The sequence below is a fragment of the Entelurus aequoreus genome, linkage group LG26, assembly GCF_033978785.1.
Source record: "Entelurus aequoreus isolate RoL-2023_Sb linkage group LG26, RoL_Eaeq_v1.1, whole genome shotgun sequence".
Lineage (NCBI taxonomy): Eukaryota > Metazoa > Chordata > Actinopteri > Syngnathiformes > Syngnathidae > Entelurus > Entelurus aequoreus.
The window spans coordinates 15,650,043-15,666,631 of record NC_084756.1 but is presented as its reverse complement, the minus strand read 5'-3'; the positions used below and the strand labels follow the sequence as shown (position 1 = coordinate 15,666,631).

Below are 16,589 nucleotides of genomic sequence, written 5' to 3'. Positions count from 1 at the left end.
ACATTCAGTGCCCGCGAGTACAGAGGGCAGAATTTCCACACACAACACAATAAGAGCTGCAGCAGTCAGTCACTGTGTTTCCATGCATTAAATTAGTCTGATTTCTCAAATACTTATTTTTTTTGTATTTTCACGCTTACATATGAAGTCCAAGTGTCCTTGCACACTCTCAAATGCGACGATTGTTCATACGCCGTGTGTCTCCCATACACTGAAGGGCGCGGATAACTGAAGTACTAGGATTTGCGAATCCTTACAATTTGTTTTAACTGATGTCCGCAATAATATTGGCACAATTACAAATAGTACGTCTCTAATGGCTATGCCGATGGTAAATAGTAGACAGCATCAAATGATCTTGGATTGCGCTATGGACATGACGCTACTACCAAGAATGTATCGAGTCGGATGCAAAGAAAGGCGGTGGAAGAGTTTTTTCCAAGGGATTTTTGGACAAAAAAACCTTTTGAATGTCTCGACGTTCATTCAAAAGGCTCTGTGGATTGATGGAAGGAGTTTTAAATACGAAATAAATGACCGTTCGTGCCCCGACTGATATCCAAAGGAAAGTTGCTATTTTTCTGGACCATCTTTTCAGTTAATTAGTTGGCTTGCACAAATGCAGCGTGAAGAGGTTTGTGTATGCTTTATTATTCGTCTTTAATTTACCTGCTTCATTATCTTTCATCGCATTCGTATTTTGTTCAGTAGTCCGAATTAAGCCGGCATTTTATATTTCGCTACCTTCTTAAATAAACGTCCGTTTCTTCATGACAGTCTCCTCTTCATGACAACTGTTGCTGTTTTTATTACCGTAAATGGTATCTGCTTCAGCGTTGTATCCCGCGTGTTGAGACTGGCACATGCACGATACGAAGGGTCCCTTCCGGCGGTCCAGAGATCTGGTTTCCAATCGCATAATGCAGCTGTGTTAGAGTCAGACTTTTCAAAAACCGAAAACGATCAGATTGAGGTGTTTCCATGGATTGTAGGAGGCTTTTTTGGAGCCGAACTATTTGAGAAATGGGACTAATTTATTGCATGGACACACTAAGTAAGGCGTTGGCTCTTGCGAAGTGCATTTAAAAGAAGTCGCTCCTTCTTTAAAATGTTGCTGTTCATCTTCTATGATAGTGTTGGTCATATTTAATTTTTTTTTCCTTTTCTTCAGGGCTTCACTTAAACACACACATACACGAACAACGATCCATAAGGCGTATTGTCCCGTATGGCCCAGTATTTTACAGAGGACCGTTGCATTTCTTTTCGATACACTTTGGTAGAATCCAGGTTAATACTAGCATTTTATTTTATTTTTAAGCTTACTTTGCACTGAACAGGGATTCACAGTGTGCACGTACTAGGGCTGGATGATTATGTAAAAAATAATAATCACTATTATTTTGATTGATATTGTAATCTCGATTACCGGTATTCATGTATTTAAAAACATGAGTATTCATTAGGGGTGTGGGAAAAAATCGATTCGAATTCGAATCGCGATTCTCACGTTGTGCGATTCAGAATCGATTCTCATTTAAAAAAAAATGTATTTATTTTTTTAAAAATTTATTTAAATTTTTCATTTTATTTTTTAAAATTAATCAATCCAACAAAACAATACACAGCAATACCATAACAATGCAATCCAATTCCAAAACCAAACCCGACCCAGCAACACTCAAAACTGCAATAAACAGAGCAATTGAGAGGAGACACAAACACGACACAGAACAAACCAAAAGTAGTGAAACAAAAATGAATATTATCAACAACAGTATCAATATTAGTTACAATTTAAACATAGCAGTGATTAAAAATCCCTCATTGACATTATCATTAGACATTTATAAAAAAAAAAAAAAAGAACAATAGTGTCACAGTGGCTTACACTTGCATCGCATCTCATAAGCTTGACAACACACTGTGTCCAAAATTTTCACAAAGATAAAATAAGTCATATTTTTGGTTCATTTAATAGTTAAAACAAATGTACATTATTGCAAACAGTTGATAAAACATTGTCCTTTACAATTATAAAAGCTTTTTACAAAAATCTACTACTCTGCTTGCATGTCAGCAGACTGGGGTAGATCCTGCTGAAATCCTATGTATTGAATGAATAGAGAATCGTTTTGAATCGGGAAAAAAATCGTTTTTGAATCGAGAATCGTGTTGAATTGGGAAAAAAAATAAAATAAATCTATTTAGAATCGAATCGTGACCCCAAGAATCGATATTGAATCGAATTGTGGGACACCCAAAAATTCACAGCCCTAGTATTCATTGCACCACCAAAGCTTACTTTAAATATAGTTACAAAAAATTGAAACTGGATATAAATTAGTAACGAAAAAAACACAGGTGAAATAACCAATTTTAAAAAAATAGCAATATAAAAAAAGTAATTCAGTTCACCTGTTTTATTTTTAATTCAGTTGTTTACCTTTTACACTTATTTTACCACCATAAAATGTGTGCTTTTTTTGTGAAATACAATTTAATAAAATTTTAGGTAATTCAATGCAAAAAATAAAAAAATCGCATTTATTGGTGCAATATATCTTTGGACAATTTTGACCAGTATTTTAGGTCAAAGCATAACAATTTTGTATATGTATCAATAAGTGCTTTAAGTACATTATGCTTGTGCAAGGTACTTTTCTGAAACCTTTATTTTGTTAGGGCAGTCAGACCGGATGTGGCACGCCGCGCTATTATTGTGAAGGGGGGATTGATTGATTGATTGAAACTTTTAATAGTAGATTGCACAGTACAGTACATATTCCGTACAATTGACCACTAAATGGTAACACCCGAATAAGTTTTCAACTTGTTTAAGTCGGGGTCCACGTAAAGTGTGCTGTGCTGTTGTTCTCAGCTTGAAGAGTAAAAAGGCAACTTGAGGCTGTTAAGGGAAAAGAAAAAAAGCGCCTCCCAAGTTGCGACCACTGTTTATACAAAAATGTTACGTCGATTACACTACATTGTGCCGAGTGTGAAATTTGGTGGAGGAGGAATTATGGTGTGGGGTTGTTTTTCAGGAGTTGTGTTTGGCCCCTTAGTTCCAATGAAAGGAACTTTGAATGCTCCAGGATACCAAAACATTTTGGACAATTCCATGCTCCCAACCTAGTGGGAACAGTTTGGAGCGGGCCCCTTCCTCTTCCAACATTACTGTGCAGCAGTGCACAAAGCAAGGTGTATAAAGACAGATGACAAAATCTGGTGTGGATGAACTTGACTGGCCTGCACAGAGTCCTGACCTGAAACCGATAGAACACCTTTGGGATGAATTAGAACGGAGACTGAGAGCCAGGCCTTCTCGACCAACATCAGTGTGTGACCTCACCAATGCGCTTTTGGAAGAATGGTCGAAAATTCCTATAAACACACTCCGCAACCTTGTTAACAGCCTTCCCAGAAAAATTGAAGCTGTAATAGCTGCAAAAGGTGGACCCACATCATATTGAACCCTATGGGTTAGGAATGGGATGGCACTTCAAGTTCATATGTGAGATGTGAGTCAAGGCAGGTGGCCAAATACTTTTGGCAATATACTGTATACACGCACACACATACATCCACTCACAAAAGTTAAGATTGTATTCATTGGAATACTTTGTATAGTTCAAGTCCACCGTAATTTCAAAATGGCACTGCACATCATATTGGCGGCTACAGTATTTGGAGACAATCGATCCGGATTGAAAAGCTTATTGTTCAAAGCTTATCAAATGTATTTTGCCTAAGTCTGGTCTAGCCTAGCCCATACTTGCCAACCCTCCCGATTTTCCTGGGAGAGTTCCGAATTTCAGTGCCCCTCTAAAAAATCTCCCGGGGCAACCATTCACGAATTTCTCCCGATTTCCACCCGGACAACAATATAGCGTCCTCTCTCACCTGAAACCCTTCACCCTTTAACGGCCGCATGCTGTCCTCAGACATGTCCACTTTTCCTCCATATAAACAGCGTGGCGGCCAAGTCACATAACATCTATGGCTTTTGGAACTCAGTGCACACACGACAACCTATCTGGATTCGATAAAGAATCGGTTCGATAAGAGGATTCGCTAATGGCATCGGCATCGATAATTTCTTTACGAACATCATCCCTATCCTTCACTGGGCGCCGTATTTCTTTTATTTATATATATATATATATATATATATATATATATATATATATATATATATATATATATATATATATATATATATATATATATATATATATATATATATATATATATATATATATATATATATATATATATATATATATATATATATAATAAAATAAATACTTGAATTTCAGTGAATTACAGCTACATATATATACAGTATATAAGAAATACTTGAATTTCAGTGAATTACAGCTATATATACATATATATACATATACACCCACCCACACACACACACACACACACACACACACACACACACACACACACACACACACACACACACACACACACACACACACACACACACACACACACACACACACACACACACACACACACACACACACACACACACACACACACACACACACACACACACACACACACACACACACACACACACACACACACACACACACACACACACACACACACACACACACACACACACACACACACACACACACACACACACACACACACACACACACACACTTTTGAATATCTCCCGAATTCTGAGGTCTCAAGGTTGGCAAGTATGGGTTCATGACCATGCAAGTCAGCGATGGTTTAGGCGGGTTAGTAATAAGAACACAGTGGACCTGATAAGTTGGTTGACAGCACAAAAGGGACCAACTTAAGTATGTTTCACTGGAGTATTATCCTTTGAGATGATATACATGGAATTTTGTAAGATACTGAACATACTTTAAGATTAGCAGAGCTTTTAAACTTTATATTGTTGAGAGTCATTAGGATAAAACACTGGCTTGTGAAAAAGAAACTGGCATCTTTCTCATTGTCACAGAGAGAACAGGTGACCTATTTGAGCAGAGTCATATTGTGGACTAAGATCAAGCACCTAAGAGCATTGCCAACTGAGTGACAGTAGAAATCCTCCATCATACACTTACAGTCTCCCTTAAAACTGGTTAAAAATTTAGACAGCTTAAGTGGATTAAAACGGTAGTACCTTTCTTCTGGAAGGCCTCAAGCTTTTGGCTGCTGAGCTCCTTGATTGACGCGGTGATGGCTTTGAATGCCCCCTTCAGTCTCTTGCCTAACACCATGTGGTCCGGTTCGGCTCTCAGACAGATGCCGTACTTATCTTTGTCCGTCGATATTGTCAGCTGCCGCACGTTGAGCTCCTGCAGAAGGAGAAAAAGAGAGCTTCAAGTCTGAAATAATGGAGCTCCTAATTGCCTGCAGGTAGTTTTTAAAAGCAACATCCATATGCATGGTCATGTCACAAGTGGAGACGAGATAGCAGGAGACAGGCCATTACACTCAAAAAGGTGGAAGTGGCCATCGGAGGGCCATTTACACATTTGTGGAACTGGTAGTACTAGAAGTCCATTTGTATGTATGCTCCTGTCCAAACAGACTATGAGGGTGGCATGAGGGGCCGACATACACAGTAGTGTATCACTGTGCTGCCCACCGAAGAGGTGTTTGTGGGGGGGGGGGGGGGGGTAGGCGCTGTACGCCCTCTGAACGAAATGTATACACACAGATTAACAATAATAATAGTAATAGATTTTATTTGTAAAAAGCACTTTACATTGAGTAAACAACCTCAAAGTACTACACAATGTTCTACAAGCCAACCATTCACTGTCTTTGTGAGGTTGGATGTTTTTGGGTGTTGCAAGAGGGTTTGCAAGGGAAGAAGAGAGGCTGTGTTGTGGGTGTGTGAAACTGAAAGAGTCAAAATGTAACAAAATGTGGACCTTGAGGGTACACGCTTATTCAAGGGTCAAAATGCATGCAGAGTACGAAATATGCATATATAGCAGGCCCTATTAAGAAAATTACCTGTTTATTTGTTGGTGATTTATTGAACGTATTGTACCGATAACAATATTTTGTATTTGGTACAAGTACCAAAATGTATTTTGATACTTTCCAAAATAAAGGGAACTACAAAAAATATCAGTATTGCCTTTAACAGAAAATCTTGCAATACATTAAACATTTCTAATTGCAAACAAAGAACAATGTTAGCATTAAATAACAGTGAACATACTAGGCAACTTCTCTTTTAGAAGCAAGTAAGCAAACGGGTTAAAAGGCTCCAAATTTGGCTGTTGACCTATGCAGTAACACAGGTTTTCCCCAAGATTGCCAAGATACCTGTGGCTGTGGGGGCGTGGGTTTTCTTTTTGTCCTGTCCAGCTACTCAGGAAAATCATATTGTTAATGTAGATGCCCATATTTGCTGTAAAGATTTACTTGACAAAAGAGAATTGGGGGCTACTTCTCTAGTTGCCTTATTTGTATCTGACTTTATTAAATGGATTTATATTGTTATTTTGTGCAGCCGGACCGGAGCAGGAGAGGATAGAAAGAGAAAAAAAGGAAGACAGAGGGGAAAATTGCAGGGACAAAAGGGGGATAAGACAGAGAGACAACAACAACAACAATAGAACAGCATCAGCAAATAAAATATGTACAAATATGAGACAAAAAGTGATAGCGAAGAAGCAACTAGTGAAATAAATATTAATAACATAGAAATGACAATGAACATTATTGCACTACAAGTGGAGGAATAACAATACCAATAGAAATAGCACTATCGATAATGAATAATAATAATTAACTCTATTATCAACAATACAATTTTTTGAAATGCAATAATAAATATACGTGCTTGTATATGTACAATATGTGTATATGTATGTTTTTGTGTGGATGTACTGTATGTACCGAGAGTGTGTATATATGTACTGCATTTGTGTATGTACAGTATGTGGGTGCGTAGGTACCTATGTATGTGGGTAAGTACCAATGTGTGCGCGTATGTATGTATGTATTAAAGAATGAATGTGTATATATATGTATGATTAATTGTGTGTATGTGAATTTGGGGAACAAGGGATCACCGGCCTCACGACAGGAACCCCAGAGCCGGGCCCACGGTGCCGCCCAGCAGGGTCAGCGGCGGGCCATAGATAGACGCGCTCAGCAGAGGACAAAGCACAGGAGAAGCAGGGGACAGCCAGCCCCCTTTTCATTGAGATGGCGAAGGATAGTGCGAGCTGACGCTGTTGTGCCCTGTTTCTGCAGGTCAGCTTGAATTTTTTTGGAAGTGGATCGAGGTTCTTTATACACAATTCTAACAATCTTTCCTTGCAGTCTTTCATACATGTTTCTTCTTTGTCCACGTCCAAGGATGTTAGCTACAGTGCCATGGGCTTTAAACTTCTTGATGACATTGCGCACAGTAGACACAGGCACATTTAGATCTCTGGAGATGGACTTGTAGCCTTGAGATTGTCCATGCGTTTCCACAATCGTAGTTCTCAAATCTTCTGAGAGTTATTTGCTCGTCTTTCTTTTCTCCATGCTCAAGTGTGGTAAACACAACACAAAGGTTGAGTCAACCTTCCTCCATTTTAACTGGCTGCAAGTGTGATTTCGATATTGCCAGCACCTGTTATTGGCTACAGGTGAGTTTAATTACAAATTAAAGGAGCATCACATGCTTAGAATACAACTATTTCTAACAATTTTGAAAAGGTGCCAATAATTTTGTCCATTCCATTTTTGGAAGTTCTGTGTAAAATAACATCAGATATGGCTTTTTTTTTTTTTTTTTTGTGTTATTCCAATGCAAACAAAATAAACATGTGAATACCAAAGCATTTTTAATTTCAAGACTTTTCTGGGAGAAGTGGTGCATTATCTGACAGAAATGCAGGGGTGCCAATATTTTTGGCCATGACTAAGTTCTGTTGGGTCTAAAGACAGAAATGCGTGATTTATTTATATACTATTATTGTTCATGCATCCAACCAGGGCTTGAGCCGCTCCTGGCAATTGTGCTGGAAAATTGAGACGGACCTTTTCGTGTAAATGACTTTCTGATATAAGAGGATTCAATTGAATTCAGCTACCAGTGGATAGCTAAACGATTAACATTGGTACCAATTGTACATCTGGTGCTTATAGAAATAGAATAGAATAGAAAGTACTTTATTGATCCCTGGGGGAAATTCAGCACCACAGTTCGCTCACAATAAACAATAAACACTTAGGTATTTTTTAGATGTGAATAATATAAATACAGTCTATTATACAGCATTATTCACATGTGAATAATTAAAGGCCTACTGAAACCCACTACTACCGACCACGCAGTCTGATAGTTTATATATCAATGATGAAATCTTAACATTATAACACATGCCAATACGGCCGGGTTAACTTATAAAGTGACATTTTAAATTTGCCGCTAAACTTCCGGTTCGAAACGCCTCTGAGGATGACGTATGCGCGTGACGTAGACCGGCGAACACGGGTATGCCTTCCACATTGAAGCCAATACGAAAAAGCTCTGTTTTCATTTCATAATTCCACAGTATTCTGGACATCTGTGTTCGTGAATCTGTTTCAATCATGTTCATTGCATTATGGAGAAGGAAGCCGAGCAAGCAAAGAAGAAAGTTGTCGGTGCGAAATGGACGTATTTTTCGAACATAGTCAGCCACAACAGTACACAGCCAGCGCTTCTTTGTTTACATTCCCGAAAGATGCAGTCAAGATGGAAGAACTCGGATAACAGAGACTCTAACCAGGAGGACTTTTGACTTGGATACACAGACGCCTGTAGAGAACTGGGACAACACAGACTCTTACCAGGATTACTTTGATTTGGATGACAAAGACGCAGACGTGCTACTGTGAGTATGCAGCTTTGGCTTTTTTTTGCGTATGTACGTAACTTTTTTAAAATATATAAGCTTTATGAACCTTGGGTTAGGTGAACGGTCTTTTGGGCTGAGTGATTGTGTGTGTTGATCATGTGTTTGAATTGTATTGGCGTGTTCTATGGAGCTAGGAGCTAGCATAACACGTACCGTACCGTACGTGCGCGTCACGTACGTAACTTTTTAAAAATATATAAGCTTTATGAACCTTGGGTTAGGTGAACGGTCTTTTGGGCTGAGTGATTGTGTGTGTTGATCAGGTGTTTGAATTGTATTGGCGTGTTCTATGGAGCTAGGAGCTAGCAGAGGAGCTAGGAGCTAGCATAACAAACACGCAGGTGTTATTATGCAGGATTAATTTGTGGCATATTAAATATAAGCCTGGTTGTGTTGTGGCTAATAGAGTATATATATGTCTTGTGTTTATTTACTGTTGTAGTCATTCCCAGCTGAATATCAGGTACCGTGAGTATGCAGCCTTGGCTGCTAAACATTCGATAACTTGACCGTATGTGCGCGTCACGTACGTAACTTTTTAAAAATATATAAGCTCTATGAACCTTGGGTTAGGTAAACGGTCTTTTGGGCTGAGTGATTGTGTGTGTTGATCAGGTGTTTGAATTGTATTGGCGTGTTCTATGGAGCTAGGAGCTAGCAGAGGAGCTAGGAGCTAGCATGTCTTGTGTTTATTTACTGTTGTAGTCATTCCCAGCTGAATATCAGGTCACCCCCGGCTCTCACAGCATCTTCCCTATCTGAATAGCTTCAACTCCCCACTAGTCCTTCACTTGCACTTTACTCATCCACAAATCTTTCATCCTCGCTCAAATTAATGGGGAAATTGTTGCTTTCTCGGTCCGAATCTCTCTCACTTCATGCGGTCATCATTGTAAACAATAGGGAACTTTGCGTATATGTTCAACTGACTACGTCACGCTACTTCCGGTAGGTGCAAGCCTTTTTTTTATCAGATACCAAAAGTTGCAATCTTTATCGTCGTTGTTCTATACTAAATCCTTTCAGCAACAATATGGCAATATCGCGAAATGATCAAGTATGACACATAGAATAGATCTGCTATCCCCGTTTAAGTAAAAAAAATTCATTTCAGTAGGCCTTTAAAGTACCAATGATTGTCACACACACTAGGTGTGGCGAAATTATTCTCTGCATTTGACCCATCACCCTTGATGGAGCAGTGAGCAGCAGCGATAGCCACGCCCGGGAACCATTTTTGGTGATTTAACCCCCAATTTCAACCCTTGATGCTGAGTGCCAAGCAGGGAGGTAATGGGTCCCATTTTTATAGTCTTCGGAATGACTCGGCCGGGGTTTGAACTCACAACCTACCGATCTCAGGGCGGACACTAACCACTAGGCCACTGAGTAGGTTAATATAAATACAGTCTATTATACGGCATTATTCACATGTGAATAATATAAATACAGCCTATTATACAGCATAATTCACATGTGAATAATATAAACACAGTCTATTATACACTGAGTAGGTTAATATAAATACAGTCTATTATACAGCATTATTCATATGTGAATAATATAAATACAGTCTATTATACAGCATCATTCACATGTGAATAATATAAATACAGTCTATTATACATTCAAGTACAGTCAAAAAGGAACATATGCATTATACAGTCTGATGCTTATTCCATGTACACATCAAAGTATTTACCCTACTATCATATTAGGGAGCAACCCCTAATATAATGGTCAATGTTTAATTTGACTTACTTCCAGGATGTATTTCTGCAGCAACTGGATGTCTTTCAGAGCTTCTTGATCCTGGTGAATGACGACCACCTCCTTCAGCGGGTACTGAAGCACAGGACAATCATTGTAATCAATCAGCAACACAGTTCATGTTTATAAAGGTCATGTTTTTTTTCATACTGTAGTTGCCATACACACATAGTACAGTGTTAGTTCCAGCTGGACTAGACTATAAAATGGTTGATTTACCTTCACCGGCAGAGTCTTCCTGTCACGGATGACTCGGCCGAGCTCGATCACAGACTGCATTTGAGAGACGGCGTTCTCAATGCGCTTGTCAATCACATTCCCCCTGAAAATTGGAAATGTGAGCGACGACAGTTTTAGTGTTTTCACAATTTTAACATGACTTAACAGCATGAGTCAATATGCCTTTTTTTTTTTCTTGTACATGTAAAATGTAATGCCTTATTGGATCCGAGTGGCTGTTCTCCTGATTAAGGGTCATCTAGAAATGTACACGGGTACGCTGAGGATAATAAAGACCAAACCATGACAAGAAGAAGAGTGGCACACATCTTAAGAAAAAAAACAAAAAAAACGCTTTAAACAGAGGGTTGGTGTAATTCAAGCGGTTTCATTTGACTGCTGGGGGTGGGGTTGGACAAGCAGGTAAAAAAACAGTAGTGCTGAGTGGGTGACAGGAGAAATTATTTTTTATCAAACATGCTATCTTACAATAAAACTTTTATTTGTAACTTTCGCAGTGGCGCATAAAGAATGGGCAATGAAGGATTGACACGGTTTTACCGTATAGTGGAACTTTGCAGAGTACCCCAACTTACGATGTTTTTGAGATATGAGCTGTCACTCCGCTAATTGTTACGCCTAAGTTGCAAACAAAAAAATTTAGTGACAAGCCAACCAACCGCTAGATGGCGAAGCGATTGTCAGCATGAACCCCGTAACATCCGCCTAAAACATCCGGCATCGCGCGCTAGCATTAGCTCATAGCTAGAGATCGACATAACGGAGAAAGTATGTGTGAAAGACAGCCCTGAGAAGAAGCAGCACATTATATTGTTTGGTCTCCCTTGGAAAAGAGATCTTTGATCTCAATGGGATTTTACCTGGTTAAATAAAGGCTAATAAAAATATTCATTAAATTATAGAAACAAATCATCAAAATCATGACCGAGCGTGTAGCCAACTTGCTGAGTCAGTTTGGGTGTAGAAATGTTAGTCTGCACCATACTAAAGTAGGAGGGGTCCACAACGCCAGCCAAAGATTTTAAAATATCTACAGCGGACATGTATCTATAAACACATGTAGAAGCTGCTGATGGTGTGTTTGATGGAGAAGCAGCTCAAAGGAGATACTGTAGAAGTCCGCTTTCCAAGGTAAATTATACATTACATGAAACTACAGTAGTTGTGTGAATGCTCCAATTTTTTTACACCAAAATTAATCTATTTATTCAACTTCTTCTTCTCCAGATTTTGGCGCTCTCTACCTTTCACATTTTTTACCCGATTCAAACTGTTCCAACTTCAAATTGTTCAGCCTATTCGGGCATCGCGAGCTTTCCCTTGACAAATTCCAAAAATTCCCAGAATTCCAGGTTTTCCGGGACATTTTTCCCATTCAAAATCAATTGGCCATTTTTCAAACTTCCACCATTTCCACATCATACCTACTCAGTGGCCTAGTGATTAGAGTGTCCACCCTGAGATCGGTAGGTTGTGAGTTCAAACCCCGGCCGAGTCATACCAAAGACTATAAAACTGGGACCCGTTACCTCCCTGCTTGGGCACTCAGCATCAAGGGTTGGAATTGGGGGTTAAATCACCAAAAATGATTCCCGGGCGCGCCCACCGCTGCTGCCCACTGCTCCTCTCACCTCCCAGGGGGTGAACAAGGGGACGGGTCAAATTTCACCACGCCAAGTGTGTGTGTGACAATCATTGGTACTTTAACTTTTCAACCGATTCAAACCATTCCACCTTCAACACATTCCACCATCCTGGAAATTAAAACTACATTTTTTCCAAGTTAAAAAAAATTCCAGGATTTTCCAGAATTCCTGGTTTTCCAAAGCCCTATTTCCACTATTTTTTCTGGCGACTACTCCTTCCACATTTTTCAACGCATTTCAACCGTTCCACCGTCAAAACATTCCTCTTAATCAGGATGAAAAACAAAGTTGTTTTGTGAACTGGAAAAATTGCCGGTTTTCTCGAAATTCCGTAATACCATCTCTCAATTCAACATGTTACTACTTCAACATTTCTCGACCGATTTGAAAAATTCCAACACCAACCATTTCAACTCATTCAGACCATTCAAGTCTTCTACCATTTTCAAAAAAATTCCAGCTTCTCCCGAAATTACCCAATTTTGGGGAAATTCCCATTGAAATCAATGGCACAGTCTTCAAAGTTCCACAACTCCCACATTTTTCATCTGATTCAAACTGTTCCAACTCCATAATATTCAGCCTGTTTGGGAATTGTGTGCTCTACTTCAACAATTCTAAAAGAAAACCCCAGGATTTCAGTTCAACTTCAGCATTGGATCATTCACACGCAATTCCTTCAGGAATTGCCTCATCTAGTTGTTTGTAGGACACTGTTGGATGTATTGATTACAATGACAATAAAAATTCTATATATCCACAAATCTTTCTTCTCGTGGCTACAATCTCAGAAAACAATTAAATTGGTGCATTAATTGCCATGCTTTAATTTGGAAGCTTACTTTTCACTGAACGCGAGACCACCGTGTGCACGTTTTAAGGTGGTGTAACTAGACAGTAGTTATGTTGCTGTTGTCGTTTCACGCTGCTTAGTAATAATGAAGAATTAAGTCAACACATGTCAACATAAATAGACCATTATTTGTTTATTTATTTTACAACAATGACCCCTTTGTGTGTCAAACTTTATGTTGGCCAAAGCAGTCAACAATGGCTCAAGTGGGCACGTTTTAGTCATAAAAAGAACATTGCAGATCAGAAGTTAACGTGGTGGTCGACATAGTTAATTTGTAAGTGTTCCGAAACGCATCTCTTAAGCGGCAATGGTCCACTTGTTTGGTGTGTACCAGGGTTTAGTAGATTCAGTTTACATTTGACCAAAACATTAAAAAATAGCTTGATCCTAAGACATTTGTACAAAAAAGAGGTCTCGAAAAATAACGGTTGTGTTACATTCGGGGCAGTTTGGTAATTCCACCAATTTTTCCCCTACCTGACTTGGGGCAGCATGAGGTAATGGATGCTGCCGATGTCCTTCTCCTCCATGGAGGCGGGGTCGATGAGGTTACGCAGATTTTGGTACATCATCTCTGTAATGAAGGGCGTGAAGGGAGCCTGGGTTGAAGCAGCAGAGAAGAAGGGAAGAAAATTATTTGATGCTCTGCAACTGTAGCTAATTTACATTTCCTGGCGCAGAGGTCCAAAAGTCAGAGGGAGCTAATAAAAAAAAAAGCATATCCAACACATTTTCCCAGAGATTTCAAGAGCTAAAAGTTCAAACAGTTGTGCCAGCACTAGTGTGGCTGCACCTTGCACTTTAAGCACGCTAATTAATTCATAAAGCTCCCAGCTGATCGGTGATTTAAGTTAGGTTGGCTCTCGGCACAGCACACCTACCTCTTCCACATACATATGACTTTGTCACACAAATATAGTCAACACAAACCAGTTACGCTTGCACACACACACACACAACTGTTATGACTCACCATCAGCCTGCACATGGAGAACAGAACACTGAAGAGGGTTTCCAGCGCCCACAGACAGTCCTCGGTGCCACTCTCGCCCTACAAAGTTCACACGCGTCAATACAACACGTCCCCAAGGAGAAATGCAAAAGAGAGAAAATGCAAAGAAAGGCATATTTCCCCAATGCCGTTTGCAATTTGGCTGCAACTAGCAGAGGTGGTGCATATTCAATCAGGTTGCTGTCTTGAAAACAGCTACAGTATGGAACGTTTGAGACCTGCGTGAAGACTGTGTTAAGACTTTCAAGGCATTCAAAAAGAAATGTTCGGAAAATTATTATTTTTAATTAATTAATTGTAGTTACTCATTACTTTACCAAAAAAGTAATTGAACTACTAATAGAATGACTCCTTAGTAAGGGAAATAAATTAATGCGTTACTTAAAAAAATAAACTCAATATGGTATGCATTTTGAGAGCAGAGTGTGTGCCTTTAAAAGGCGATGCTTGTTGCCAGGTTAAGTGTGACATCACAAGAGCGCACTCTGAGCAGCATTTTAGCTCAGCTGTGTTAGCCTCCTTTTATTTGATATCAAGTTCATTTTGGTGTGGTGCTGGTTGTTACTTTCTCTAGTAAAAATATATTTTCTGCATTGAACTTGCTGTGCTTCTGACGCTGTCATGTTGACATACAACCACATCAAAAGTTGGGTGCCGTGTTGAACAAATGTATCGGTAATAGTTTTGTAATGTACAAAGCCCAAAACCAGTGAAGTTGGCGCGTTGTGTAAATCGTAAATAAAAATAGAATACAATGATTTGCAAATCCTTTTCAACTTATATTCAATTGAATAGACTGCAAAGACAAGATATTTAAAGGCCTACTGAAACCCACTACTACCAACCACGCAGTCTGATAGTTTATATATCAATGATGAAATCTTAACATTGCAACACATGCCAATACGGCCGGGTTAACTTATAAAGTGCAATTTTAAAATTCCCGCCACACTTCCGGTTGAAAAACTCCTTTGGATATGATTTATGCGCGTGACGTCACAAAAGCAACGGAAGTGGTTGGACCCCATCGGAACCGATAGAAAAGCCTCTTGTTTTTCTTCGACAAAATTCCACAGTATTCTGGACATCTGTGTTGGTGAATCTTTTGCAATTTGTTTAATGAACAATGGAGGCTGCAAAGAAGAACGTTGTAGGTGGGATCGATCGGTGTATTAGCGGCTAAGTACAATACTTACAGCAACACAACAAGGACTACTTACTACGCCTAGCCGATGCTTGCCGCCAAACCCACGGATGAAGTCATTCGTCGCACCGTTGATCGCTGGAACGCAGGTGAGCACAGCTGTTGATGGGAAGATGAGGGCTGGCTGGCGTAGGTGGAGCGCTAATGTTTTATCATAGTTCTGTGAGGTCCGGTTGCTAAGTTGCTAAATTAGCCTTAGCGTCGTTAGCAACAGCATTTTTAAGCCTTACCAGGCTGAGAATTTTTAACCGTGTAGTTACATGTACATGGTTTAATAGTATTGTTGGTCTTCTGTCTATCCTTCCAGTCAGGGGTATATTTATTTTGTTTCTATCTTCATTTGAGAACGATGCTATCATGTTAGCTCAGTAGCTAAGTGTGTCACCGATGTATTGTCTTGGAGATAAAAGTCCTTTTAAATGTCCATTTCGCGTGCTCGACTCTCATTTTCAAGAGGATATAGTATCCGAGGTGGTTTAAAATACAAATCCGTGATCCACAATAGAAAAAGGAGAGAGTACATAGTTCTGTGAAGTCCGGTTGCTAAGTTAGCCTTAGCGTCGTTAGCAACAGCATTTTTAAGCCTTACCAGGCTGAGAATTTTTAACCGTGTAGTTACATGTACATGGTTTAATAGTATTGTTGGTCTTCTGTCTATCCTTCCAGTCAGGGGTTTATTTATTTTGTTTCTATCTTCATTTGAGAATGATGCTATCACGCTAGCTCAGTAGCTAAGTGTGTCACCGATGTATTGTCTTGGAGATAAAAGTCACTTTAAATGTCCATTTCGCGTGCTCGACTCTCATTTTCAAGAGGATATAGTATCCGAGGTGGTTTAAAATACAAATCCGTGATCCACAATAGAAAAAGGAGAGAGTACATAGTTCTGTGAGGTCCGGTTGTTAAGTTGCTAAATTAGCCTTAGCGTCGTTAGCAACAGCATTTTTTAGCCTTACCAGGC

The 16,589-nt window shown here is 39.3% G+C and overlaps 1 protein-coding gene across 1 annotated transcript in view; it reads right to left on the bottom strand.

Moving 5' to 3' along the window:
* The window catches only part of LOC133643563 (isoleucine--tRNA ligase, cytoplasmic-like), a 144,789-nt gene that overhangs the window by 33,029 nt on the left and 95,171 nt on the right, over positions 1 to 16,589 (bottom strand). Inside the window, exons 22-26 of the mRNA XM_062038213.1 lie at positions 14,386 to 14,463; positions 13,890 to 14,011; positions 10,890 to 10,992; positions 10,662 to 10,745; positions 5,165 to 5,339 (exon numbers count right to left, since the gene is read on the bottom strand). Of these exons, the coding sequence (XP_061894197.1) occupies positions 5,165 to 5,339; positions 10,662 to 10,745; positions 10,890 to 10,992; positions 13,890 to 14,011; positions 14,386 to 14,463 (562 nt within the window). The remainder of the gene's footprint in view (positions 1 to 5,164; positions 5,340 to 10,661; positions 10,746 to 10,889; positions 10,993 to 13,889; positions 14,012 to 14,385; positions 14,464 to 16,589) is intronic.